Raw genomic sequence first — 25,839 nt, 5'->3', positions numbered from 1 at the left:
TTATACTTCTTTCTTTCTAGTTCACTTTGTTCTTTGCTAGCTTATAAATATATTAGCAAATTTTATAGCTTTCACTAATTAATGTAGTGTAATGATGGAACTAAACAAAAAAAAAAATCTGTGCAAAAAGTAATACGCGTTGATCTTTTAAATAATTTTCATTTTACATGTAACAAGAATACTCTATGCTTACAAGACAAATGAAGGGAATAGTGTAAGTGTATTGAGATTCAAACTACAATGACTCTAACCCAACTATTTCTCGAGTCTTCCCAGGATGAGCATGAACCCAAAAAGCCTATTACTTTCACTGGTTCAACTAATCAGGTTTCACACCTAGCAGATGTATTTTCATCGATAACTACAATAAACACCCAGGCTCTTATGGTGATTTCACTGAAAGGTATAAATATCTATGCTGAGTACAATCACATTTTAAATGCCCACCTTACTATAGATCCATCATTGTTCAGCACCTATAATATTTATTCTGAAGATGACGGACCCACTCCGACATCTCTTAGTGACCTAGAGAGTCAAGAACTACGACTAGGTATTGATGTCAGCTTGATTGCAGAATCTTTCTCCGCTGCTGCTACAACTGGAAGTAAGGGTGGAAATGCTGCTAGTGGTTCTACGAATGTTTCCGCTGCTAATAATAATGATAATGTTGTATGTTACATAACGTATAATGGAGAAGGACATCCTTTAATTATAGAGTTTGAGGATCGTCTTATGAATGAAAAGATTGAATTTTTGACATTTTACCTTGATATAAGATACCCTTATGATCCCAATGAAATTGAAGATGAAGAGCAATATGATTTGATTGTTAATCCAAGTGAAATTCATTTTGAGGTTATACTAAGAAGTGATGTGTTTACTAATTTACTTCAAGATTTGCAGCAAATAAATACGGTAGATTTATATATATTTGTTTCTAACAAATATCGAAATTTAGGTGAAAAGCCGGGTCAGCCATCTCGTAATTATAACCGAGTTGCCTTTATGGATAATCAATTGAATTTTATTTCAAAAGGTGCAATTGGACACCTGAAATTATTGTTCCCCAATCACAAGGTCATGTTAGAAAAGCTTGATATATTCAAAAAGAACCAAAGCGATGAAATGATACAAACTCAAAGCTCCTTAATAACCTGCTATAACTTTACTAATTTTATCAAGATTTTTAAAGCAGTTAAATTATCATCAAAGTGTAAAATCATGAAGGATTTGTCAGGTATACTTTCAGTTCAGTTATTATGTAAAAATCCTAAACTACCAAACTACGCTGGTACTTTAATAACTTTTAATATGTTGGAAATTTCTACAGTAACCGATGAGTTTGGGACTGACGACTTAACTGAACTTAGTCTCAATAATATATTTGATGATGATTTTTATGAATATATAAGAGAGTATAATAATAATGGAACGGCTAAAACTAGGCCACCAAATGATGTCAATGAAGACTATGAAGATTTGGCTCTTATGAGAGAGCAACAAGCTGCACGTAAGCCATCTGAGTTCGCCTCTTTGTTGACCAAGGATGGAATTCCTCAATTGACTTACGATTCATTTAGGCAGGCTCCTCAAAATAAAGAGTATGATGATATTCAGGTTGATGAAACCGTCTATGATCCCCAAAGCTCGAAAAAACCAAATAACAATAATAACAAAAAACGCCAGAAAGGAGATTCTGGAAAGTCTAAAACGGTCGAGGCCGTTGGTGATGCATTTGAAGTTCCTCTATTCTTATAAATTTGATATGTTAATTATATATCTACGTACATGTAAATAATCATAAATACGAAACTTTGAATGCCATCTTAAAGGTTTCTTTTATCTTTTCCGTTACGTTAATTTTCCTAACCTTGACAAAGCGAGTAACTATAAGGATCAATATAATTGAGACTAAAACTATTGGAGAGTTTTCACTCAAGAAATTCTTCGATAAGTTATAGGAATACAAAACTTTACCCAAAAGCTTTTTCATTAGTTGCTGGTTATCCTCTGCATTTGGACTTTGGTTGTAACTTCTATTGAACATAGACCTTTCTTTGTCATCGTTTGCTTCCTTTTTGATCTCCTTCAATGATCTGTATTTTAAATTTCTATTTTTCTTTGCCTCTTGTTGCTTGACGGCCTCTTGCTTTTGCTGTTGCTTCTCCCTATCTTGCTGTTCTTTTTTTTTGCTAGCAAAAACCTTTTCCCTTTCCAAATGGGATGCTTTCATCTTGTTTAGCTTTTCGTTATACTGGTTGACATTGGAGGAATAAATTGGGTTCTTTTCGATGATCTTGAAACTTTTTTCATAGTGATTCAATTCGACAAAAACTTTGAAAACGAAAAAGTTAAGTAGGTTTTTCAAGTTCTCGTCCTCTGGCTTCTTTTCAAAATCTAACATGGGGTATATTCTACTAAATTGAAGACAAAGGAAGTCTTTATTTTGCAGTTCATCAATGGAGTAGTAAATGAAAAATAAATTCAACAAAAGATTCGAAGGAATATTATAAACATCGTCATACACTTCTAATAAATCATTCATTACCGTTTCATCTTTGAAATACTTGGAAATTTTTTGACGTTCACCTCTCGACAACACTCTTGGACCGTGATTATCGTCTTGGGGAAGAAGTAACCCAACCTGAACAAAATAAAGCTGGACAATCTTAACAAAAAGAGATTCATCTATCACTTCCCTAGTGAAATGCTTGAAGCTGGTTTCATATAAGTCGCTTATCTCTTTGTAAGATTTACCGAAATTCTTGTTCCTGAAGTTCTTTTCACACAATTGGTATCTGCTTTCAATCATTGACTTGGGTAGAATAATTGATGACGACTCGTACTGTGAGCCTGAGCTATATGACCCATTCATAGCTATGTAAATCCCAAAGTTTATCAGAAGAGATTCAAGTAAAGACAAAGTATTGTGGGGCAATTTGATGTCGATTTGTGAGTCGTCTCAATAAATGAAAGAGCGGTGGGAGAAAAAATAGCGACCTCGGACAAAATATCTACTGTTTTTTACTGCAAAAAAATACGATTTAAGGGTTGAACGTTTAGAGGATTTATTATACTTGGTTTATTAGTCTATAAATTATTCTAGATGGTCTTCTTCATATTTGATATCAGGTTCGCCTATATTCCATTTTTCATAGGTGAAGGAGTTGAGCCACTTTCTAGTGTAAAAAAAGAAGCCACCAAAAAGTAGAACAGAGGTACCGACAACTGGGAAAAGCCAGTATGGGATTGACAGTTTACTAGGGGAAACTGGAGGAACAAATGGGAAGAGGGCTAGGAATAAATTTGCAATTAGGAAGATAAAGATACATATATAAGGAGCTGAGATGATTTTGCCCTCAACCGGGTTTTCAGAAGATATCAAGGAATCAAATTCTGTATAAACACTTTCATCGTCATTCAGCGGGTATATACTATCTAATTGTTCAGTATCTGTTCCTGTTAAACTTCCAAGATTAAATTTTGCGTTATATTTACCCCATTGTTCTCTTTTTCTATTCAATCGAAGATAAATTAATCCTATGGTGATGAATAGATTAATCCAAGTACCAGGATAAATGTATAAATTGACCACAAATTCATAAATTTCCGCCAGCGGAGGTACGACCATGACCAATATTGTTATAGCCCAGTGTAATAACAATGAGTGATTGATATTTTGGAAATACTTTGAAAAGGGGATATAATTACTCTTCAGTAGTTCTTGGTTGACATATGAATGAGCAAACGAAACAACCATTACATTACCCAAGGTTGATAAAGCGATTAAAAAGGGCAATAATTGTGAAGTCAAGCCTTCACCAAAGATTTTGTTGAAGAATATTCCTGCAACCAAGACCCCACTATCTAATAATTCTGCCTTTGGTATTACTACCAAATAACTTATTATTACCAAAAAATAAAGAATGGTAACTATTCCAACAGCCAGAGGTGCAGCTATAGTCAAAACATGATAAGGGTCATCAATTTCGGATAAAACATAGTTTGCATTTTCCCAACCTTTAAAAGAATAAATGATTTCTAGTAGAGCCACTGAAATTGAGTACATACCATTTTCGTTTTTCAAAGAAGGGGTAATTGATAAATCAGAATCATTAATGGAGATTAATCCAACCCCAACCAAAGCACCAAGTAAAATGATAAGAACTAAGATTAAAATTTTCACTATACCTAAAAAATTAAAAAGGGAAGTACCTTGATTGGGGAACTTTATATGTAACCAAATACAAAAAGAGATGCAACCAACTCCGATCAATTTACTATAAGATTCATTATCCAGGTCTTGATTACCGGTTAATGCAAAATAAGTATATTTCCCAAAGGCAAAAGAGTTACCTGAGCTGAATCCAAGCAAAACCATTTGGAAAGCATAGACACAACCTGCTAAACCTTTTGGATTTTTGAATACTTTTAATAAATAATTTTTTTCACCACCGTTTTTGAAAGGTAGGTTCAATGCAAACTCTAAATATATGATTAGCCCGCTGAAAACAACGATTGCACCGACAATCCATAAGGAAAAGTATAATGGGACGTTACCATTAGTCAACCTGAATATGAGAGAAGGGGTACTGAAGAGACCAGTTCCCAACATTTTGTTGGTGATTAAGGAAATGCACGATAAGGTGCCCAATTTTGCAGTACGCTTAGGCTTAGTGTGGGAAGGAGAGTCATGGTGTTGATGATGACGGTGGGTCAACGACGCCTCGGGAGAAGCAGGTATGAGTGTGGGCATGCTTGTGGGAAGTAGTATGAAGTTGGATCAGGTATTGATGATTATTAAAGATAAAACCATACCCACTGTATACGGAAGTGCACGTGACTTGTTTCTTTTTTTTTTTTTTTTTTTTTTGCAGACAAACTGCAAACGTGCGATAAAAGACATTAAAGGTATAGGATTTAGATATTACAAAGGTAAAGTAAAAGGTATAAGGTATTAAATTAATACAAGTCTATAAAGAAGTAAAAAGGCGAAAACGAAAATTTAGGGACGAAAGAAGAGAAAATCTAATTTTTTTTAAACTTTTATAAGATCAAAGACCAGCTTTTAACCTAATTGAATAAATCCAGTAATCTGAAGATATCTTCCGAGACACCATCAGATAAACTTAAATGACCGATACTGACTGAGATACCGCAATTTTTCAAAACGTTAATTTCCTCAATGTTATTATTGATTAGCGAGTTAAGTTCTTCATTATCGGAGATGCTTTGAGTCAATTCGATATTTTCATCATTTCTTTTTGCAATTGAATTTTCAATTTTGGCAATTTCAGAAGGAGAGCCCAATTTAACTTTCTGCTGGTAGTAGTAAGATCTTTTATCGACAAAAGTACTTTTTGGTTCATCAATCAAGTTAGTTTGTAAGAGGATTTTAGGGTCTTTATCTTTAGGGTAATCAACGGTGATATTATAGGAACCAGAAGAAGTGATTTCCCCGTGGTTCAAGATATAATTTGGAATAGAAATGGTATGTTTAGAGTGATTTTTCATTATTTTGGAAGAGGCTTGTTTATATTTTGGATTTTTAGAAGATTTTTTAGAAACTGAAGTAAAACAATTGGATTGATCATGATTCATTGAAGGGAAATTAATATTGAGACTAATCTGGTTTTTGGAAATGCTTGTTTTAGAGAAGAGTAAATCAATCAATTGGGAAATTTGCTCGTTGATAAACAAGATATTTTTAGCAAAAGCATTTTTCTTTTTCAAGCTTTCGGTTAAAGTTGGTTTTTGGATCTTGAAGAAATGTTCATCTTGATAGTAGATGTGATGGTTATCTTCAGTGGAAACCGCCATCACCGGGAAGTCCTTCAATTGGGTCAATTTGATCATTGATTCCAACGCGTCTTCATACGAATGGTCTTCCAAATCCACAAATATATCCGAGGGGTGATTATAATCGGTTAATGATAATCCTTCATTAGGCCCCAAAATCACCAAATCAGGAACAAAATCAGGATAGTAAGTTGGTAAAAGCACATCATAAGTGATCAATAACGTATTAAGAGGAGATGCATTGACATACCAAATATCGTGGTCTAATGGATCTTGTCCATAAGAAGAAGTTGATATGGTAGATGCAATTCCAGCTTCAAACTCTTCCTCGTCTTTTTTACCAATGATATTTTTGGCTCTCTTAGGTAACGAACTCACTTTTTGATTGTTTTTATAATACGTTTGGTGTACTGGTAATAAATGGCCAAAATCTCCTCCGTCTTTGGTGGAAGTTGCTCCGCTTCTCTTACCTGGACTATTGGTTTCTTGATGGGAGTTTGGATCATGGTATAATGGAGCACTCAAAATCACCGAATGGTTCTGTTCTTTCAACGACTGATACAAGTATCTAGTATTCTTGGATACCCATGAATCCTTGGATGATATAAGAATGTTCAATGCATTAGTCACACTCAAGTAACTGATTATTATGAAAGCTAAACTGGCCTTCATGCTTGTTGTTTACAAAGAAGAAAAATCAGAACGTTTTTTTACAAATGTACATCAAGATATATAATATATATATATATATATATATATATATGTATGTATGTATATTTACGCTTTCGTATATAACCACATGGTGTGGTTCAAGCGGCCTTAAACCCCATGTGGGCTTAACTTAGCTCATCTTGAGTAAGTAATAAAATAATTGCGCGCGCACATGGGGATGTTCTTTGAGCGAATTCCCATCTGAAGGCCCGGTGTACGGACCCAGGTATTATTTCTTCCCACATTTACGACTCGGTTAATCGGGGCCCACGTTTGGGTGTTGTTTGCATTTTTTATTCGTTTTTGTCTTTATGTTGAATCCGGGTTTGTGTTGTCGTAAAGGTGTGTAGGGACTCGTGTGACGGGTTACCTTACAGGGACGGGAGCGGTAGTTGCAAAAAATGGTGTCGAGTGCTTTATACTCCACAATGGGTTTAAGGGTCGCGTGAGCTGAAGATTCACTATTGTATACTTATTGTTGAGCAGGGTATTGTCAGTGGGTCTTGGAATTATAAACAGAGGACTGAAAGACTCATGGAGAGAGTATAAATATCAGAGTATAAATATCAGAGTATAACTATCAGAGTACAAATACCGGGGGATGAGCTTGGTGGAAGAGCAAACACATCACGCTGCAAGACATGGTTTCGATCAGTAAACTATTAACGTCCGCCTTTGTCATTGGCACCTCGCCAACGAACCCTCATCCGCAGTTGGCCATTCCACTGCAGTTCCAGGGAGATGAGTATTCTGCGTTTAAGTATTTTTTAGGCGCTGGTCCTTATACTACCCATTCAGGCTACGGGATTGATCCTGCAGTTCCCTCCGAATGTGAGTTGGAGCAAGTTCAACTACTTGCCAGACACGGCGAAAGGTTCCCATCGCATGGAGAAGGCCAGAATTACGAAAAAATAATGGATAAATTTCATAATTATACCAATGCTTTTGCCGGGCCGTTAAGTTTTCTAAATGATTATGAATATTTTGTACCAGCCAAAGAATTGTATGACATGGAAACCACTGCTTCTAATTCAGAAGGGACTTTCAGTGGTACCAACGATGCCATGCGTCATGGGCTATACTTCCGAAGCAGGTATGAGTCTATTTATAACTCGAGTCAACCACTTAATGTGTTCACGGTTAATTCTTTTAGAGTACATCAAACAGCAGATTATTTTGTTAGAGGCTTTTTGGGCGATGACCGCTCTTTGCCTAATTGGGTGGTGTTAAGTGAGGAGGAAGATTTGGGTGCGAATTCATTAACTCCAAAATATTCCTGTTCTAATTATAACCACGGTAAACGTAATGACTTAATTGGGAATTATGATTCTTCGTATTTGAAGAAAATATTGCATCGCTTAATTAAAGATAATCAAGGCTTACAATTATCCACTGGCGACGTTGACGCTTTATTCTTTTGGTGTGCTTATGAAACCAACGTTCGCGGTAGCCTGCCCTTTTGTAACTTATTCACCAATGAGGAAATCATCCGTCACTCGTATGGTAATGATTTAAGCCGGTATTATACTTATGGGAATGGGAATAATATTTCTCTTTGGGCGTCTTCTCAATTATTAAACTCTTCTTTGACGTTATTAACTCAAGAAGACCCGCCATCCAATAACGGTAAAATCTGGTTATCTTTCACCCACGATACCGATATCGAATCCTTCCATGCCAGTTTAGGTATCTTACAGCCCAAAGACCATTTACCCTCCGATCAGATTATTTTCCCTAGTCCTTACCAAGTAACTTCGGTTGTGCCTCAGCATGCTCGCACTTACACTGAAAAGTATAAGTGTAACGGCGAGTCTTACGTGAGATACCTTGTCAACGATGCGGTTATCCCCATTCCAAACTGTACCGACGGTCCGGGATTCTCTTGTAAACTACAAGATTTTAAAAACTACGTTGATCAAAGAATCGGCGACGCCGATTATGAGACAATGTGCGATAATCAGGACTCGGGCAGGCCTCCAAAATTGACTTTCTACTGGGATTACCCCGATAAAAACTACACCGAGCCTTTAGATAAAACTTATTAGTTTCATTCTCGTCTTGGTATTTAGTATGTTCACAATGTATCTTTATTATGTATATTAATCATACTTATTATGTATATTTATCATAATTATGTAGTATATTTAGCATAATTATGTAGTATATTTAGCATAATTATGTAGTATATTTAGCATAATTATGTAGTAAATTTACGATTTTCCGGGTGCGAAATTAGTTGAAAACAAAAATAAAGCCTCTTTAATTAAACCTGCAGCCTGGTTGATCCATCATCATCTACATAAAAATATCGGACCACCCTCTTCTTCTTGCCTTGGTCTCTCATTGCTGAAGGATACCAATACTCCAATAATTTATGCCATTTGCTCTTTTCCAATCATCCCTAATTTGTTAATCCTTTTGTCGCATTTTTTTTGTTCTATTAAAAACTCCATTATTCATAGATTCTTATTTTTACAACCTTTACAGCTCAGAGATTGCCAATCAACCACTTCAACTGGTTATATCGGCCAAATTCGTCATTTTGCTGGGGAAAGTCCCAATACAAACTTTTCTCACCCGACTCCAACGATTATGAAGCTACTAATATCTTGATTATGTTGTGAAACTTTCCATATTCCATTCAAAGTGAGACTGCTAATCAAAATGCACTATCAGTGAGGCAAAAAAGATACGATCGTTACCGTACAGGATGTGCGGAGTTTCACCATTCAAAAATATCAAATTTAATATATATTCAATAACTATACAAAAAGGTTGGATCTTGATGATCGGGAGTATCATCAGCAGTATCTTCAGAAGCAGTATGTACTTTAGGCTTGTTTTGACGATATAAGTAAAATCTTGTAATTTGGGAAAATACCACGGTTAACGCAAAACAACTAAACCAGGTACGGAAGGCAGTATGGTACTTTGGTGCCTCATCTTCTTTGAATAGTTGTGGTGCTGCTATGTTCATACAACAATAAACAACAAATATTATTGCTGCCATAACGGTGTTTTTCTGAGTGGTTTTAGTATTGGAAGATACTAATGCCAAAACATTTGGGAACGTACATGGCTGCACACATAATAAGAAATACCCAAATAATCTTACTCCCTTTTCTCTAATACTATATATTAATGCTGCACCGATAATTGGTAATATTACCGATGATGCAATAACATTACACCTAGCATTTTTCAAATGCGATGATAAAAACCCCGTTAAAACAATCGCTACCCAAGTAACTACCGACGTTGGTACATTCAAAAGGGCAGTCTGAATTGATGAAAATCCAAAACTTTCAATTATAATAAATCCAAATGAAAGAATACCTCCATTTGGTAAAATGTTAAAACAAACCAAACAGGCAAATAACCATGTTTTAATATCCAAGAGACTTTCAACCAAAACATTCCAATCCCATTTACGCTCAATTTTAGATTGATTTCTATACAATCTAAAGTACTCTTTTTCTTCAGAAGTTAAAAATTTACTGTTTTCTGGTGTATCAGGAAGGAAGAAAAAAATTAATATCGACCATGCAGTTGTCATGGCTCCATAAACTAGAAAAATGTAACACCATGGTGCAGAAAAATACCCATTCCTAATATGTCCTAATCCATACGCAATGAACCCGCTTAATATTCCTCCAAAATCATTCCCTGAAAACCATATGGCTACCCTTAATGGCTGCTGGGCTTTGGAGTAAAATGCCCCGGAATAATACATCATAATGGGGCCGGTAAACCCTTCAACAAAACCAAGGCAAAGTCTTGATACCATAAACGAGGCATATGGGCTTTTGGTTATCCCGGAAGATGACATCAAGATTATTCCCCAGAAGAAAACAGAGCATGTGAGTAACTTTGATGGTGGGAATATTTGAATCAAACGAACAACAACCGGCTGACTGATAATGTATCCAACATAGAAAATAGAAGATATATTTGAATATTGATTTCCTTCTAAAATTGATTTGATTCCGAACACTGATCCAGCACTTAACGCTAACTTATCCATAAACTGTAACGTATAACAGAAAAACAATAATGGTAGTAATCTGAAATCGATCTTTCTAGTCATCTGCTTCAAATCAACTTGAGATTGGATCTCGTCGTCATCAACTAAGTCGACACGATCTTGACTCAAAGTGGATTTGTCTAAACTTGCAGCCATTTTTTCCCTTGGAAAATAAAAGATTATCTTCTTTTCAACGAAAAGAAATCCATGATTTTTATATTGATTTTTCAATTATTAGAAAGAATACATTAAATCGTACTTCCTTCTTTAATTAAGCTAACTCACTCGATAAGGTTGCATTATCATTTCCGCATCTTATCGTAAAATTCCGTACCCTCATCGAAAAGCGGATTACGAAAAACGAATTACTTAAAACGTCGAAATAAACGGTACTTAAACTTGAATTTAAACTCCAATATAACGGAAGATGGATTTTGACTTAGAGCAGTTTTGTCATGGTATTCCCAAAATTGAGCTTCACTGTCATCTTTATGGAACAATTAGGAAGAATACCTTTATAGATTTGAACAAAGCTGCAGGCTCACCGCTAAATAAACAAGAAATTGAAGAGTTTTACTTTCGTGGTGAAAAACCAATCGGTGTACTTAGGATCTTCAGAGCTTTAGACCAATATTTGATTAGATCACCCAACGACTTATATCGAATTACTTCAGAATATCTCGAATTTGCTCATCTGCATAATGTTCATTATACGGAATTTTTTTGGAACCCTACCGGAACCGTCAAGGTGTCGAAGATTCCTTATCTCGATGCTACTAATGGGATATTGAAAGCAATGAAAGACAACGAACACAAGATAAAAAGCCGATTAATTAATTCTATTGACAGAGAAGCTTCTTCCGAATCAGCAACAGAAATGGTGACTTGGATGATCGAGAATAAAAACCCTTTGGTTATTGGTATTGGAATTGACTACAGAGAAACATTGGGCCCACCAGGTAATTTCATCGAAGCTTATAATTTAGCTAAAAATGCAGGGCTTAAATGTACGGCACATGCCGGTGAATTTGGTTGTCCTTCCTCATACATCAAGACGGCAGTTGAAGATTTAAAAGTAGATAGAATTGACCATGGATATACAGTTTTAGAAGATGAGCTATTACTCGAAGCATGCAAATTGAAAAATTTGATTTTCACAGTAGTTCCATCAAATTCATATTACTTGAGAACTCTCTCTCCCGACGAATGGGCGAAGAAACACCCGATTAGATTCATGAAATCAAAAGGCTTGAAAATTTTCCCAAACACTGATGATCCGGCTTTTCATCAAGTCACACCTACCAAATCCTGGATGATGATGGTTGAATGCTTCGACTACACTATAAATGATTTACAAGAGTTTGTTCTCAATAGCATTGAAGCAGCCTGGTTAAACAATGAAGAACTAAAAGAAGAATGGAGAACTCGTTGCAATAATTACTTCGAATCACAAAAGTCCGTACACCAATAGTTGAGAAGGTTGCAAATTATTATATTTTAAGTAATCCTTTGTAGACTTTATTGTATGAGCATGTCGACAAGGAGTGACATTCTATACATAATTAAATGTTCATTCGCGAAACTCTCTTCTTCCCAAGCGCCTTGTATATATTGGAGCATGTATTTTGACAAGTAATATCTTCAGGCTGTTATCTTACTGCCTTTAACGATTGGACGTTTAAAATGCTAGAAACATTCACTGATACTTCTACTAAATCTCCTGAAAAATCAACAACTAGAAATCAAGAAAATGTTTTTAAAACACAACGTGATAGCCTAACTGACATGAGCAGGAAAAGTCCCGACTTTTGTAGACTAATACCAGAAAAAGTTTTAAAAGATAAACCTGAAGCTTTTTCTGAAAGCGTTTCGGGTAGTTCTTCAACTTGTGTTTCTACTGCATCGCCATCGAATACTAGCGATGAAGAAGATGGTGAATTAATGGAACACTCCCACCTCAATGAAAGTAATGGTACCATAACCATGAGGGAATCCATCAACATAGAGGATATTCGAGTTTTCGGAATTTGTGAAGAAAGAATGGATAAATTTGAAGCTATGGTGAACGAAGCCGTTAAACAGGATTATGAAATTTATTTCAGCCATTAAGATCACTAAACTGACGGTGTTACAAAAATTTCCAAATGGCTAAATGCATTCAGAAGACTCGAGTCTAAACGGAAAGAATTGCGTTAATGGTTAAATGCCAATACAATTTCTAAAGATTCGGGTAAAGACACAATTTTTCTTAGACGTAGTGGTGATGGGGCATTATACATGGTGTACCTATATCTAAGAGAACTTTTCTACTTGATTAAAATCCGAAAGTTAGAAACAGTTAACAGAGGTACAATTTTTGATATTTTCCAATTCATAGAACATTTGAAAGAAAAACGTGAAAGACGTTTGCCTGGACTCATTCATGCTTTTCTAAAGGATGCTAACCATCAAGTTATTAGCAATCGTGGAGATCATTTTGATTGGAATTGGAAGAAAGTTGGTAATCATTTACTTTTATCTCATTGGGAGGAAGAGTTAATGGAGTTTTTCGACTCCATGATGTCTCATATTGTAATGCTCCATAATGTTCGTTCAGCCCAAAATCAGAAAGTTTTAGATAAATATCTTGCTGAAAAATACAAGATTTTCCTTGAGCAGAAAGAAAATCTTCCTTTTAGAGACCACATTTTTAGATCTCGTTACATGGAGCAGATACTTCTCGGGATCTCTCGTTATGATGACTTTGATCTCGAGGACGTTAAAACGTATATTTGAAAAAGTAGAGATAACAAAATCGAATATATAGATGAACTATTCTGATAGATAAAGTATACTATCAATATATTGTTGCTTTATGTAGTTAATCTTGAAAAAGAGGATTATAAAGATAAATCTTGCTGATTGCTAGACTGACAGAATAATATAATTTGCAGTATTAAAACACCCATACACCTTATATAAAATTTATCAAAAGGGTCGTGTGGATCTGGATACACTTTGATATATACAAAATTTTTTCCTCGACGAAGTGATTTTACACCTATAGTCATTAATCATTAAGAACATAATGACCGACTCACCAATCGGGATCACCTTCGGTGCTCGTATGAGTGCTTATTTAACAAGTGCAGAAGATTATAATAAGTATAGAAAGAAGTTGAATAAAATCTTACTTAGATCCCGTCACGATTTGAAAATCGTCACTAGAGATACCAAAAACTATCGAGAAAAGGAAAGTTTTAGTAAAATCAATGAAGAAAGTTATAATGAAGATAAACGATTTGGAAGATTGATACTTTTAACTGCTGAAAGAGATTTATTATATGCTTTAGAAGTCAAGAATTTGATGGAAATTAGTGGAGAACGAGTTTCATCGTATAAGAATTTGATGATCAGTAAAATTAAGAAATCCTTAAGCAATTGTCAAAAGTTATTACAAGCTATACAATCAGAAGCTGATGAAATAATTAAGTTGGAATTCTATATTTATTCTGCTTTAGTTCAAGGTTTATATTCAATCAATAAGAAACAATGGTCTAAAGCTATAAATTCATTTTCAATTGCTAGATGCGCATTGGATTACCAGCTCAATCAACTCGTTAAAAAAGAAAACAATTCTGAAGATGATGAATTCAATAAAACTGTCATTAACGAGATCTTGGATAACTTAATCGATCCATCTTTAAACTTGGCAATTTCTCAAAGTGATGTTCCACAATCAACCAGTGATTTAAAATCTATTTCTCGTAAACACTGTCACGATGAATTGATCCCTTTTTTGAAACCTGCAGTTTACATCATAAAGAAGTTAGATGAGTCTTTTGTATCTGATGTTTCTTCTGAAATCCAATTAATTAACTCTATTAAATGGAGAGATTATGAAGCCACTTTATACAATGACGAGTTGGCTTATAAGATAATGAAATTGAATGAAACTGGCTGGGAAAGATTTGAAGATGCTAATCAATATGACGCAATTTTAACTGGATGGAATGAATTATTGGAAATTCATACTGTTGATTTAGAAAAAAATCAAGATGAAGATGATTTGGATAAAGTACAAGATCGTGCTGTCTTATTAACTTATATCAATTACAATTTACTATTCACAAGACTAAAGAGAGATTTATTAATAATTGATCAGTTAGACTCAAATAACAAGGTGTCAATGAATAAAAAATTGGAAATCAATAAAGATATCCACAGATTATACGCAACAATAGTTGAAACATCAAACCAATTGAAAGACTTACCTGGTGTCTATAATGATGAAGATTTATACTTTTCATTATACAACTTATCCAAATACTATGAATCTCATAAGAATATGGTTTTAGCTCAATCATTTGCATTATCTAACAAATTTTCCGAAGCTTTAAAAATATTCACTCATATTCAAAAGAGTTTGAAAGAAAGTGCGTCTGAATCTTTCTATAAAATTGATCAATTTCCTTACAGTATTACCGATAACCAAGATTTTGAAAAATTTATCCAAGATTTAAACAACCAAACATTAAAAATCCACATCCTAACTCAATTCAATCAAGAACTTTCGCAAGGGGACATACGCCAATCCAACTATGTACTTGAAAACTTGAATAAGTATCTTATTTCAAAAAACAGTTCTATTACTAGTGTCGATCATCTTGGTGAAATCAAACCTTTATTGACCAAACCAGTTTTGTTTGATATTGGATTCAACTACATCAACTACAGCTCTAGCGCAAACAGCATAGCAGCTTCAGCCCAACCTTCGTCTTCAGCTGCTGCCAATGATGATGACAATAAAAAACGCAGTGGGTTCTTTGGTATTTTTGGCCGCAGCTAATCAAACTCTCTCTATATATACTTAATAATACATTTTGATACGGTAAACAAATGATAAACTGCCATATCAGTATAAATTGGCCCTGGTATTGATCTGATAAGTCTCTACATAAATATATATACTAGATCTTTGTCATCCTGTTCTTCAATGGACTATAATACTTGTAGAGCTTTTCAGTGTCGGTAACTACCCCTTGATTATTCGAGACCCTGCTATTCTTTGCAACGCATCATGATCTTACCTTGCGGACTAGATTTGTTGCCCTCAAACTTCAAACAAGTATGCCTTTGTTTCAATGAATTTCTCGAAGTCTTTCGCCATTTTTTTTTCTGCTTCGAGCGAATTGGATATTTTTGGCACGCAGCAGCCGTCAAAGGACAACAACAATCGATTGAAAAAATCAGGTCTTCTCGACCCAAAAGCTTCTAGTGTCTTGCCATTTTTTTTAAAAAAACTTTATTTGTTTGTTTCATTAACAACTACTCAAAGCTTTTGATATAGACGAAGCAGTTGACTGTGATCCCAGCGATATCATAACCTTTAACATTGTTCCTATTCGCAGGCGAGTCAGCGTGCTTTTAACTCATTTGTTCAATTTTTGCATTCACATATATAAACTGGAAAATAACTTGCCAAATAATCAATAAGAATGTCACAAGATGATAAGAAAGGAAGCTTGAAAACAACCGCTCCTGGCCCGGTCAACGAAAAGGCATCTGAGACCAAAATGATGATTGATAAACCAACTGAAAAGGGTTCCTTGTTGACTCTTATAGTGTGTATAATGGGATTATATGGATCATTTTTATCGTGGTCGGTATTGCAAGAACGAATCAACACCAAGCCATATGGATTTGACTTAGTTACCCAGGAACCAATATTTTTCAAGGCGCCTCTTGTTATTAATACAGCACAAGCATTATTTGCAGCCTTTGTTGGGTTTATATATTCGTTGATTTCAGATAGATCAGTGCCCTTTAGCATTTTCACATCCAATAAAAGATCTATTTCATGGCAATATATGAAATCATTCTTTTTGATCTCACTCACGTCCAGTTTGTCTTCGCCAATAGGATATCAATCCTTGAAACACGTCGATTACTTGGCCTTTCTATTAGCAAAGTCATGTAAATTGATTCCGGTGATGTTGATCCATACATTATTTTATCGTACGAAATTCCCATTATACAAATATTTGGTGGCTGGCTCAGTAACATTAGGAGTTGCGGTTTTCACATTAGCAAATCTTAATAGTAAAAAATCCAAAGGCTCAGTTAACGATGGCCGCGTTCTTTTGGGTGTTTGTCAATTAGTTGGATCAATGGTTTTGGACGGGTTAACCAATTCAACCCAAGATCACTTGTTCAAATTTCAAAATCAAGTCATTGCTCAAAATAATTCCATGAAAAAAGTAGTGAAAGTAACCGGTGCCAACTTAATGTGCATCCTCAACTCATTTGTCTTTGTCTACACCTTGTTCTACACCGTTATTTTCAAGTTTGATGCCGAAATCATGTACTCTTTGAATTTCATCAGCGAATACCCACAAGCTTTAATTAACGTGCTTGCGTTTGCTGCTTTAGGTTCCATTGGTCAAGTCTTTGTCTTCATCATCCTAGAAAAATTCGATTCTTTAATCTTGGTCACTGCTACAGTCACCCGTAAAATGATTAGTATGATCTTGAGTGTTGTATTATTCGGCCATTACTTGAAGTTGTCCCAATGGTGCGGTGTTGGTCTTGTCTTTGGTGGAATTGGATACGAAGCCTGGATCAAACTAAACAGTAAACCAAACAAGACCAAAAAAGAGTAGTTTTATAGATTTTATAGCATCTTGTAAATATATGTAAAAATACCTTTTTTTCATTTTTTTGCAGTTAGGTATCTGATGAGATGTACGGAGTTTAGCTTATTACAGAAGCGAAGAAAAAAAAAATCTAAAGATAAACATATGGCGTTTCAACTGGAGTGATATCAAGCAGTGTTGCAAAGTTAAATTGACCCAGTTTAAATAGTTGGTGATGCTCATATCTCATCCCAGAATAATCTTGATACACATGCCCTGGATGAATAGTCTAGAGAGTTTTTGTTGTGCGTTATCATCACTTTTCCCCAAAGTTTTCTGTACATTTATCCTCACCTGGTCTTTGTATGCGTTGATTCATGAAGGCTGTTACAATAATATATACATTTCAGAAAAACACCCGCTTCTAGCATTTATATGTTCTGTCATTGGCTTTGGACTTTATGGATTATGTATATACGCATACTATAAGATTATAATGGTTGGACCTGGATCACCAAATAATTTCCATGAATTGAAGATCAGAAATTTAAGATCCTTGAGTACAGGTAATGAAGATAGAAGTATGATATCCAGCTCATCAGGTGGAGGGCATAAAGTCAATTCAGCCAATCCGTATGATTCTATTCTCGATACTTCAAGTACGGCTAATACTAGTACATCACTTCTTTCACAAGCAGAAGCATTAGGCGATGATACTACCGCTGCTTCTTTGGAAGAGCCTGAAGAACCGCCTTCGCTGTATATGAAAATTCATACTTTGAAAAATGATTCGCAGTACAGGTATTGTCCAAAATGTCTGGTATGGAAACCAGATCGTTGCCATCATTGCTCGACCTGTAATCAATGCATTTTGAGAATGGACCATCATTGTCCTTGGTTTGCATGTTGTATTGGGTTCCATAATCAAAAGTTTTTCATTCAGTTCTTGAGTTATGTGACTATCTATAGTTTATTTGCTGGCCTTGTCAGCTTCCTGTTATTATACAAGTTTTTTGCATATGAGGAATACGAAAATGATTATTTATCACTACAATTAATTTTCCTATTCATATTGGGAGTAACTTTTTTCCTATCAGTTGGCTGTTTCGGAGGATTCCTGGCTTACCTTGTTCTGAAAAACACCACCACCATAGAATTTCAGGAAAACAGATGGAATTATAGAAATAAGAACGGTGGTAGTTTCCGATATGAATTTGATAATCAAGGTAAAAAGAAAGAGTTGGGGAATATCTTTGACTTGGGTACTAAAAGAAACATGGAAAGTGTCATGGGAACTACTTGGGCTTCCTGGTTACTACCAGTCATTGTTACATCCAATTCAATTTACGATGCAAATAACGGTCTTAACTATGAAATCAATCAAGAAATCTATGACAAGTACTGTTATAATGCAAACTTACAAGAACAACTAAATCAACAATTAGCTGATTACAAAAAGAGAGTTCGTATGGAAAGGGAACTGTATTCAGCAACTGAACAAGTTTAATAGGGTCTGTATTATGTAAATATGAAACTGGTATGTCTAATATCTTGTATATCTTTGTAGTGCGGGTAACCCAACAATTGTTGAAGGAGGAAACAGGGAAAAAAAAGAGAGACAGAAGTTGATAGTGAAAATTTATGCTAACAATAACCAAGTTTAAGTAAAAGGAAAAACACTTACATCTATCATCACAGTTGAGATATAGACTTTTCACCTCAGACGACCATTGTACCGATTTCTCGATCATCAGACTGAATTTACTCGAAGAAAGCCTTGTCAAAGACCGACTGATTTTTTTTGCTGAACACAACAACAAAAATGTATACTCAACTTCCGTTTGATGAGTTAAAAGTAGATCCTACTCAAAAGAAGAGAGTAGCTTATTTCTATGATTCCGACGTTGGGAATTATGCTTACGGTGCAGGACACCCAATGAAACCACATCGTATAAGAATGGCCCACTCATTAATTATGAATTATGGATTATATAAAAAGATGGAAATCTATCGTGCTAAACCAGCAACAAAGCAAGAAATGTGTCAATTCCATACTGATGAGTATATTGATTTTTTAAGTCGTGTTACCCCGGATAATTTAGATATGTTTACTAAAGAACAGATTAAATTCAATGTCGGAGATGATTGTCCAGTTTTCGATGGATTATTTGAATATTGTGGGATTAGTGGAGGTGGTTCGATGGAAGGTGCAGCCAGATTAAATAGGGGAAAATGTGATATTGCTATTAATTATGCTGGTGGATTACATCATGCTAAAAAATCTGAAGCTTCTGGATTTTGTTATCTTAATGATATTGTTTTAGGTATTATTGAATTATTAAGATATCATGCAAGAGTGTTATATATTGATATTGATGTTCACCATGGTGATGGTGTTGAAGAAGCTTTTTATACTACCGATCGAGTAATGACTTGTTCATTTCATAAATATGGGGAATTTTTCCCTGGTACTGGTGAATTAAGAGATATTGGTGTTGGTAAAGGGAAACATCATGCAGTTAATGTTCCATTGAGGGATGGTATTGATGATGCTACATATAAGTCAATTTTTGAGCCAGTTATTACTAAAATTATGGAATGGTATCAACCATCGGCTATAGTATTACAATGTGGTGGTGATTCATTAAGTGGAGATAGATTAGGGTGCTTCAATTTATCAATGCAAGGTCATGCTAATTGTATAAATTTTGTCAAGTCATTTAATGTTCCAATGATGGTAGTTGGAGGTGGTGGTTATACTATGAGAAATGTTGCCAGAACATGGTCATTTGAAGCTGGTTTATTGAATAATATTAAATTACCACAAGAATTACCATATAATGATTATTATGAATATTATGGACCAGATTATAAGTTAGATGTTAGACCGTCTAATATGTATAATGCCAATCTGCCAGAATTTTTAAATAAGATATTAACCAATATTATTAGTAATTTAGAAAATACTAAACATGCACCATCAGTCCAAATGAATGAAGTTCCAAGAGATGCAGAAGATTTGGGAGATGTTGAAGAAGATACTACTGAAGCATTAGATACTAAAGGGGGGTCCCAACAAGCCAGAGACGAAATCATACAACCAGACAATGAATATTATGATGAAGATGATAAAGATAAAGAAGAACGTAATATAAATGAAGAAAGTAAACCCACCGATACCGATGGAGATGTTAAAATGGATGAAAATTCCGAAAAACCAGTTGTCACTGAAGAAGAAATGAAGGAAATCAATGAATTAAATTCTGAAAATTGAAGACAAAAAAGCAAAAAACCGAATGTATCAATTATGTAATTTAGATATAGTTTAAAATAAAAGTAAGTTAATAAAATAGTAGTTGACTCACACGGCTAAAGGACCGAGTTTCCTATCGGGCAGAATAGGTGCGCCTGGAAAAACCGCAGGGGGACGAAAGGAATAGCGGAGTTTAACAGTCGATCACTGAAAAAAAGGTTGATACTGAACCGATTAGGGTTTTTCTAAATGCATACGATTGATTGTATATCAATAGACTGAAATCACATATTTCAATATCAGGAAGGCCAGTGAGGTAGAGTTACAAGCGATAGAATATAAAGATATAAATTAGTCAAGAATGATTGGACAAATGAGACAAGTGTGGAGAAGCTTTCGAGGACGGCCATTTGGTAATCGAATGTCCAGAGAGTATCCAAGGGCCCCAATTAATAAGATAACGATTAGACAATTGAGTGATAATAAAGAGATCATGGGTAGTGAGAATTTAAAAGTAAGATCATGTTCGCTGCTTCGTAATAGTGTTTTCCCCGAATACGTTGGCAGTCCCCATCTGAAATTACATAATATAATATGGCGACATCATTTACAAAATATCTATGTTGTTAAAAAACCCTGGAATTCTAGTGTTCGAGACGCCATGATTGAATTCATTGAATATGTGAACCAGAATTTCCCCGATATTAATATAATTGTTAGTGAAGATGTTGCTGATGAATTAATCAGTGAAAATATCAAGATCAGTAAAGGAAAGGGACAAGTGACCATATTTACCGGGGGGATAAACGATATAGTGAACAAAACCGATTTGATAGTTACATTAGGAGGCGACGGGACTATCTTAAGAGCAGTTAGTGCCTTCAGTAATAGTAATGTTCCCCCGGTGTTAAGTTTTGCCTTGGGAACGTTAGGGTTTCTATTACCATTTGATTTTCTGAAATTCAAAGAGAGTTTCCAATCGGTTTATGATCTGAGAAGTAAAGCATTACATAGAAATAGATTAGAGTGTCATGTTGTTAGAAAGAAAGATTTAGAAGAAAGAAAACAAAACGATATTGGAATTAATGAATTAGAAAGAATTAAGAGAATCAAGCAGTACGAATTAGACCATTATAAGCAAAATCATCAGTCCACCATGATTCACGCCATGAATGATATTCTGTTACACCGAGGCAGCCAGCCAAATTTAATCTCTCTTGATATCTTTATTGATAACGAATTTTTAACTACAACCACTGCTGATGGGATTCTGTTCAGTACCCCTACCGGGTCCACCGCTTATTCCCTATCAGCAGGAGGCTCCATCACCCATCCTTTAGTTCCTTGCATACTATTAACCCCAATCTGTCCAAGATCATTGAGTTTCAGACCCTTGATTTTACCTCAAACAAGTCATATAATGATAAAGTTAAGTGATGCAAATAGAAACGTTGCCATCAAACTAAACATCGACGGCATCCCGCAACGAGACTTGAAACCAGGCGACCAAATTCATGTCGTTAGTGAAAACGGTACCATTTATATCCCCGGTAAGTACGAACCCCCTCTAACCTTACTGCAAAGAAACGAATTTGATTTCTTTATTGAACCCGGTAGCAGTAACGGGCTATTGGATAATCTCGACGTTATGAATGGCGCTCAAATGGCTGCGCTACAAGCAAATCAATCGGGGTTAGAACCCCCCGATAGTAAAATTACAAACCTAAAACAAAGAGGTATCTGGTGTGTCTCTCGCACAGAAAACGATTGGACCAAAGATATCAACGAGCTTTTGGGCTTCAATTCCTCCTTCAGAGGCACTAAACGTAATTAAGTAGCATCCTCTCTAATCATACGATCTAAAGCTATACTGCCTGGTGTAGGGGCCTTTTTGCCGGAGAAGTAACTCGCACTGGTTTTCCGGGGGTGCAACCTGCTGGCGCGCCTAAACACAAATAAAAATAAACGAGAATTTGCACCCCCTTTTTTGTTTTATTTTCTGGTTTTTTTTTTGTTTTTCAGTTTTTTTTGTTTTGTTTCCGACGTAATTCACACCCCCTCCTCCCACTCCCGTTAGACGTCATCAGAGCCAGGGTGGGTTTAGCATCTCGACCACATGACACCCAGATAGTTCCGCTTTGCCTGCGGTGCCTCGACGCTACGGAGCAGCGGACTAAGTCCGGCTCCATCACTCACCCCCTATCGTCCAATAAGCCATCGAACTACTTTAACAAATTATTTATTTTTGTTGTTTTCTGTTACTTTTTCTTTTTTCTGTTACTTTCTTTTGTTTTTTTGTTTGTCTTTTTTTTTGTTTTTTTTTTTGTTTTGTATGTGATTTTTCTTTTTTTTTTTTGTTTTTGTATGGATTGATTGTTAATCTTTCTATTGTTATATTTTTTTTTTTGTTTTGTATGTGATTTTTCTTTTGTTTGTTCGTTCGTTTTTTTTTTTTTTTAAAAAAAAGCGCTGAAAGCACTGAAAGCGCTGAATAGCCTTTTTGGACTTTTATTTTACAATTTTTTTTTTTTTTTTTTTTTTTTGTGGTTTTTGTATATTTTAATTTTAAGTTTAATCTGGAAATTANTTTTTCTTTTGTTTGTTCGTTCGTTTTTTTTTTTTTAACTTTTTAGGCGCTGAAATTATTGAAAGTTTTTAATTGCTTTTTTGGACTTTTATTTTTCAATTTTTTTTTTTTTTTTTTTTTTTGGTGGTTGTTGTATATTTTAATTTTAAGTTTAATCTGGAAATTACATATTCATTTCAACTTAATACTTCTTTTCTTTCTTCAAGTTGTTATAACCTCCGTTTCTTTGGTTTTCTTACTGTTTTGAATCTAAGTATGGCCACTAGTTTACCCGTTCAAATGGCCCTCAAACAAAACGGGTCCTTACCTCCAGGTGTAGTCAGCATGGGAGGACCCCCAATTCCAGGAGCTGGTGCTACAGCACCAGCGCCTCCTACCCTTGTTGCTGGCCATCCATCTCAGACCTTGCATGCCATGGCCCATGCGTCCAATGGAGCAGCTGCCAATGCTTCGCTACCTCCAGGATCTACACCATCGAGTAATCCCGCCGTGGCAGCGGCGGTTAGTGCACCAACTAACGGGAATGCTCAAGATACTATATCCAACATTTTATCAGAAACCACTGCGGCCACTTGGTTAGCAATTGGGTCCTTGGCCGAAAGTATAGGGGATTTCGATAAAGCTTTAACGTCTTATGAGTCGGCATTAAGACATAGTCCAAACTCTCCAGAATGTTTAACTAAATTGGCCAATATTTTCCGGTTCAAAGATGTTTTTTTCAAGGCTGCTGAATTGTATGAACAAGCGCTTAATTTTAACCCGGAAAATGGTGAAACTTGGGGGTTATTAGGTCATTGTTATTTGATGTTGGATGATTTACAAAGGGCTTATGCTGCTTACCAACGAGCTTTATACTATTTAGATAATCCCAATGTTCCTAAATTATGGCATGGGATTGGGATTTTATATGATCGTTATGGCTCATTGGAATACGCCGAAGAAGCTTTTGTAAGGGTTTTAGAATTGGATCCAAATTTCGATAAATCAAATGAAATTTATTTCAGATTAGGAATTATTTATAAACATCAAGGTAAATTACAAAGTGCTTTGGAATGTTTCCAATATATCTTATCAAATCCTCCTCATCCTTTAACTCAACCGGATGTTTGGTTCCAAATTGGGTCGGTTTTGGAACAACAAAAAGACTGGAATGGCGCTAAAGATGCTTATGAAAAGGTTTTACAAGTTAATCCTCAACACGCTAAAGTTTTACAGCAATTGGGCTGTTTGTATTCTCAAGCTGATTCGTCTCCCTCTTCTAATACTCCAACAAATTCAAACTCAAATAATAAAGATGTTTTCACCCAAGATTTAAATATTGCTCTTAAATACTTAACTCAATCGTTAGAAATTGATCAAAGTGATGCTCATTCTTGGTATTATTTAGGTAGAGTTCATATGATTAGGGGTGATTTTAATAGTGCTTATGAAGCTTTCCAACAAGCTGTTAATCGTGATTCTAGAAATCCAACTTTTTGGTGTTCTATCGGGGTTTTATATTATCAAATTAGTCAATATCGTGATGCTTTAGATGCTTATACTAGAGCTATTAGATTGAATCCTTATATTTCTGAAGTTTGGTATGATTTAGGTACTTTATATGAAACTTGTAATAATCAAATTAGTGATGCTTTAGATGCCTATAGACAAGCTGAAAGATTAGATCCTGGTAATCCTCATATTAAAGCTAGATTAGATCAATTAATTAAATATCAACAAGAAGGTAATACTCATCCTCCTCAGCCTCCTCCTGTTAATCAACAACCAAGACTTCCTCAAGGTATGGTCTTGGAAAGTAATCAACAAGACCAACAACATCAACAACATCAACAACCTCCTCAGCAAATTCCCCACCATCAACCAAACCAACACTTGAACGTAAATCATCATGATCCTCCTCAAATCTTACACCAAGCTTCTCCTCAACCTCCTCAACAAATTCATCAACAACCTCCAGTTCAAGTTCATTATCAACCACCTCCTCCTCAACCTCAGGTACCGCAACAACAACAACAGCAACAGCAACAGCAACAACAGCAACAGCCTCCTCAACTGGTCCAACCGGTCCAACCTTCGAAAGATGCTCAGACTACTCAAGCAACTACCTCTAATCAACCTTCAAATCACCCATCTCAGCCTCCTTCTGCTCAACCTACTCCTATCCAACAAACTTCTAGTAAAGGATCACCAGCCACTGCAAATTCAAATACTGCTACCCCTGCTCCTGCTACTTCTGCTGTCCCAGTTTCTGCCCCTATACCAACTAATGGAACAGTCAAACATGATTTAGAAGATAAGTCAGATGATAAGATATTGAAAAAACATATAACAAATGCTACTTCTGCAGGTCAACTTCAACCTCAACCTCAACCTCAACCTCAACCCCAACCTCAACCCCAACAGAAGAATACACCAAACTCTTTTAGCTCTTTGATGAATGCTGCAAATGCCGCAGCTTCCGAATCAAGTGCAAGTCCAATCGAAAAGCCTTCTGGTGTAAAGAGTGAACCTAATGCTGTGAATTCAAACAGTAAAGATAAATCTGAAAATAAATCACCAACTCCTCCTGTTTCTGCTCCGGCTGTACCCCAATTCTCTTCAAATGTAAACGGTGAAACCTCCAAAAATGAGAAAAACGAGGAAAAGAAAGAAAATGGAGCTAAAGATGAAGATGAAGAGGATGATGAAAAAGAAAAGAAAGATGAACCAGTAGAACCTCCTATGAGAAAAGTTGATGAAGATGAAAATTACGATGATGAATAATTCCAATTCCGCTTACATTGTGTGATGACTCTACATTTTAAGATATTCAAAACTCATCCCTAATAATTAGAAAAAAAAAAAAAAC

General features: G+C 35.3%; 16 protein-coding genes across 16 annotated transcripts; 12 read left to right on the top strand and 4 right to left on the bottom strand.

Annotated features, from left to right (window-relative positions):
• Nucleotides 1-255: 255 nt before the first annotated feature.
• HYPBUDRAFT_87937 (uncharacterized protein) lies at nt 256-1,401 on the top strand (the record flags this gene model as incomplete). Its single annotated transcript, XM_020223808.1, has 1 exon — nt 256-1,401. A coding segment is annotated over one exon (1,146 nt), but the record flags the coding sequence as incomplete, so codon positions are not given.
• A 467-nt stretch (nt 1,402-1,868) lies between these two features.
• HYPBUDRAFT_147633 (uncharacterized protein) lies at nt 1,869-2,878 on the bottom strand (the record flags this gene model as incomplete). Its single annotated transcript, XM_020220067.1, has 2 exons — nt 1,869-1,873; nt 1,981-2,878. 2 exons carry the CDS (start codon nt 2,876-2,878, stop codon nt 1,869-1,871), a joined length of 903 nt encoding a protein of 300 aa, XP_020078189.1.
• Nucleotides 2,879-3,053: 175 nt separating this feature from the next.
• Nucleotides 3,054-4,759, bottom strand: HYPBUDRAFT_136228 (amino acid transporter; the record flags this gene model as incomplete). Its single annotated transcript, XM_020219601.1, has 1 exon — nt 3,054-4,759. The coding sequence occupies one exon, from the start codon at nt 4,757-4,759 to the stop codon at nt 3,101-3,103; it is 1,659 nt and encodes a 552-aa protein (XP_020078188.1). The 3' UTR covers nt 3,054-3,100.
• Nucleotides 4,760-5,076: 317 nt separating this feature from the next.
• HYPBUDRAFT_136227 (uncharacterized protein) lies at nt 5,077-6,500 on the bottom strand (the record flags this gene model as incomplete). Its single annotated transcript, XM_020219600.1, has 1 exon — nt 5,077-6,500. The coding sequence occupies exon 1, from the start codon at nt 6,472-6,474 to the stop codon at nt 5,077-5,079; it is 1,398 nt and encodes a 465-aa protein (XP_020078187.1). The 5' UTR covers nt 6,475-6,500.
• A 163-nt stretch (nt 6,501-6,663) lies between these two features.
• HYPBUDRAFT_152296 (histidine phosphatase family protein) lies at nt 6,664-8,593 on the top strand. Its single transcript, XM_020220942.1, has one exon. The coding sequence runs from the start codon at nt 7,155-7,157 to the stop codon at nt 8,556-8,558; it is 1,404 nt and encodes a 467-aa protein (XP_020078186.1). The 5' UTR covers nt 6,664-7,154; the 3' UTR covers nt 8,559-8,593.
• A 575-nt stretch (nt 8,594-9,168) lies between these two features.
• Nucleotides 9,169-10,828, bottom strand: HYPBUDRAFT_194510 (putative permease). The gene is made up of 2 exons (XM_020222966.1): nt 9,240-10,828; nt 9,169-9,182 (listed from the first exon to the last, which is right to left on the bottom strand). The coding sequence occupies exon 1, from the start codon at nt 10,691-10,693 to the stop codon at nt 9,269-9,271; it is 1,425 nt and encodes a 474-aa protein (XP_020078185.1). The 5' UTR covers nt 10,694-10,828; the 3' UTR covers nt 9,169-9,182; nt 9,240-9,268.
• A 136-nt stretch (nt 10,829-10,964) lies between these two features.
• Nucleotides 10,965-12,008, top strand: HYPBUDRAFT_105908 (adenosine deaminase family protein; the record flags this gene model as incomplete). The annotated part of the gene is made up of 1 exon (XM_020218449.1): nt 10,965-12,008. One exon carries the CDS (start codon nt 10,965-10,967, stop codon nt 12,006-12,008), a length of 1,044 nt encoding a protein of 347 aa, XP_020078184.1.
• A 106-nt stretch (nt 12,009-12,114) lies between these two features.
• Nucleotides 12,115-12,721, top strand: HYPBUDRAFT_194503 (uncharacterized protein). The gene has a single exon (XM_020222965.1). It carries the CDS (start codon nt 12,221-12,223, stop codon nt 12,644-12,646), a length of 426 nt encoding a protein of 141 aa, XP_020078183.1. The 5' UTR covers nt 12,115-12,220; the 3' UTR covers nt 12,647-12,721.
• A 93-nt stretch (nt 12,722-12,814) lies between these two features.
• Nucleotides 12,815-13,312, top strand: HYPBUDRAFT_147626 (uncharacterized protein; the record flags this gene model as incomplete). The annotated part of the gene is made up of 1 exon (XM_020220066.1): nt 12,815-13,312. One exon carries the CDS (start codon nt 12,815-12,817, stop codon nt 13,310-13,312), a length of 498 nt encoding a protein of 165 aa, XP_020078182.1.
• Nucleotides 13,313-13,604: 292 nt separating this feature from the next.
• On the top strand, nt 13,605-15,469 carry HYPBUDRAFT_165791 (signal recognition particle subunit; the record flags this gene model as incomplete). The annotated part of the gene is made up of 1 exon (XM_020222718.1): nt 13,605-15,469. One exon carries the CDS (start codon nt 13,605-13,607, stop codon nt 15,363-15,365), a length of 1,761 nt encoding a protein of 586 aa, XP_020078181.1. The 3' UTR covers nt 15,366-15,469.
• Nucleotides 15,470-15,481: 12 nt separating this feature from the next.
• On the top strand, nt 15,482-15,830 carry HYPBUDRAFT_194492 (uncharacterized protein). Its single transcript, XM_020222964.1, has one exon. It carries the CDS (start codon nt 15,597-15,599, stop codon nt 15,792-15,794), a length of 198 nt encoding a protein of 65 aa, XP_020078180.1. The 5' UTR covers nt 15,482-15,596; the 3' UTR covers nt 15,795-15,830.
• Nucleotides 15,831-15,842: 12 nt separating this feature from the next.
• Nucleotides 15,843-17,221, top strand: HUT1 (Hut1p). The gene has a single exon (XM_020220941.1). It carries the CDS (start codon nt 16,015-16,017, stop codon nt 17,176-17,178), a length of 1,164 nt encoding a protein of 387 aa, XP_020078179.1. The 5' UTR covers nt 15,843-16,014; the 3' UTR covers nt 17,179-17,221.
• Nucleotides 17,222-17,333: 112 nt separating this feature from the next.
• HYPBUDRAFT_152293 (palmitoyltransferase) lies at nt 17,334-18,691 on the top strand. Its single transcript, XM_020220940.1, has one exon. It carries the CDS (start codon nt 17,648-17,650, stop codon nt 18,656-18,658), a length of 1,011 nt encoding a protein of 336 aa, XP_020078178.1. The 5' UTR covers nt 17,334-17,647; the 3' UTR covers nt 18,659-18,691.
• A 173-nt stretch (nt 18,692-18,864) lies between these two features.
• Nucleotides 18,865-20,476, top strand: RPD31 (histone deacetylase). Its single transcript, XM_020220939.1, has one exon. The coding sequence runs from the start codon at nt 18,974-18,976 to the stop codon at nt 20,423-20,425; it is 1,452 nt and encodes a 483-aa protein (XP_020078177.1). The 5' UTR covers nt 18,865-18,973; the 3' UTR covers nt 20,426-20,476.
• A 349-nt stretch (nt 20,477-20,825) lies between these two features.
• On the top strand, nt 20,826-22,388 carry POS5 (NADH kinase; the record flags this gene model as incomplete). Its single annotated transcript, XM_020219599.1, has 2 exons — nt 20,826-22,023; nt 22,102-22,388. The coding sequence occupies 2 exons, from the start codon at nt 20,826-20,828 to the stop codon at nt 22,236-22,238; spliced, it is 1,335 nt and encodes a 444-aa protein (XP_020078176.1). The 3' UTR covers nt 22,239-22,388.
• A 746-nt stretch (nt 22,389-23,134) lies between these two features.
• Nucleotides 23,135-25,814, top strand: SSN6 (transcription regulator; the record flags this gene model as incomplete). Its single annotated transcript, XM_020220938.1, has 1 exon — nt 23,135-25,814. A coding segment is annotated over exon 1 (2,504 nt), but the record flags the coding sequence as incomplete, so codon positions are not given.
• Nucleotides 25,815-25,839: the final 25 nt, after the last annotated feature.

This window comes from Hyphopichia burtonii (genome assembly GCF_001661395.1).
Source record: "Hyphopichia burtonii NRRL Y-1933 unplaced genomic scaffold HYPBUscaffold_2, whole genome shotgun sequence".
Classification (NCBI taxonomy): domain Eukaryota; kingdom Fungi; phylum Ascomycota; class Pichiomycetes; order Serinales; family Debaryomycetaceae; genus Hyphopichia; species Hyphopichia burtonii.
Note: the sequence above shows the minus strand (reverse complement) of the source record. Positions and strands in the feature narration are given on the sequence as shown.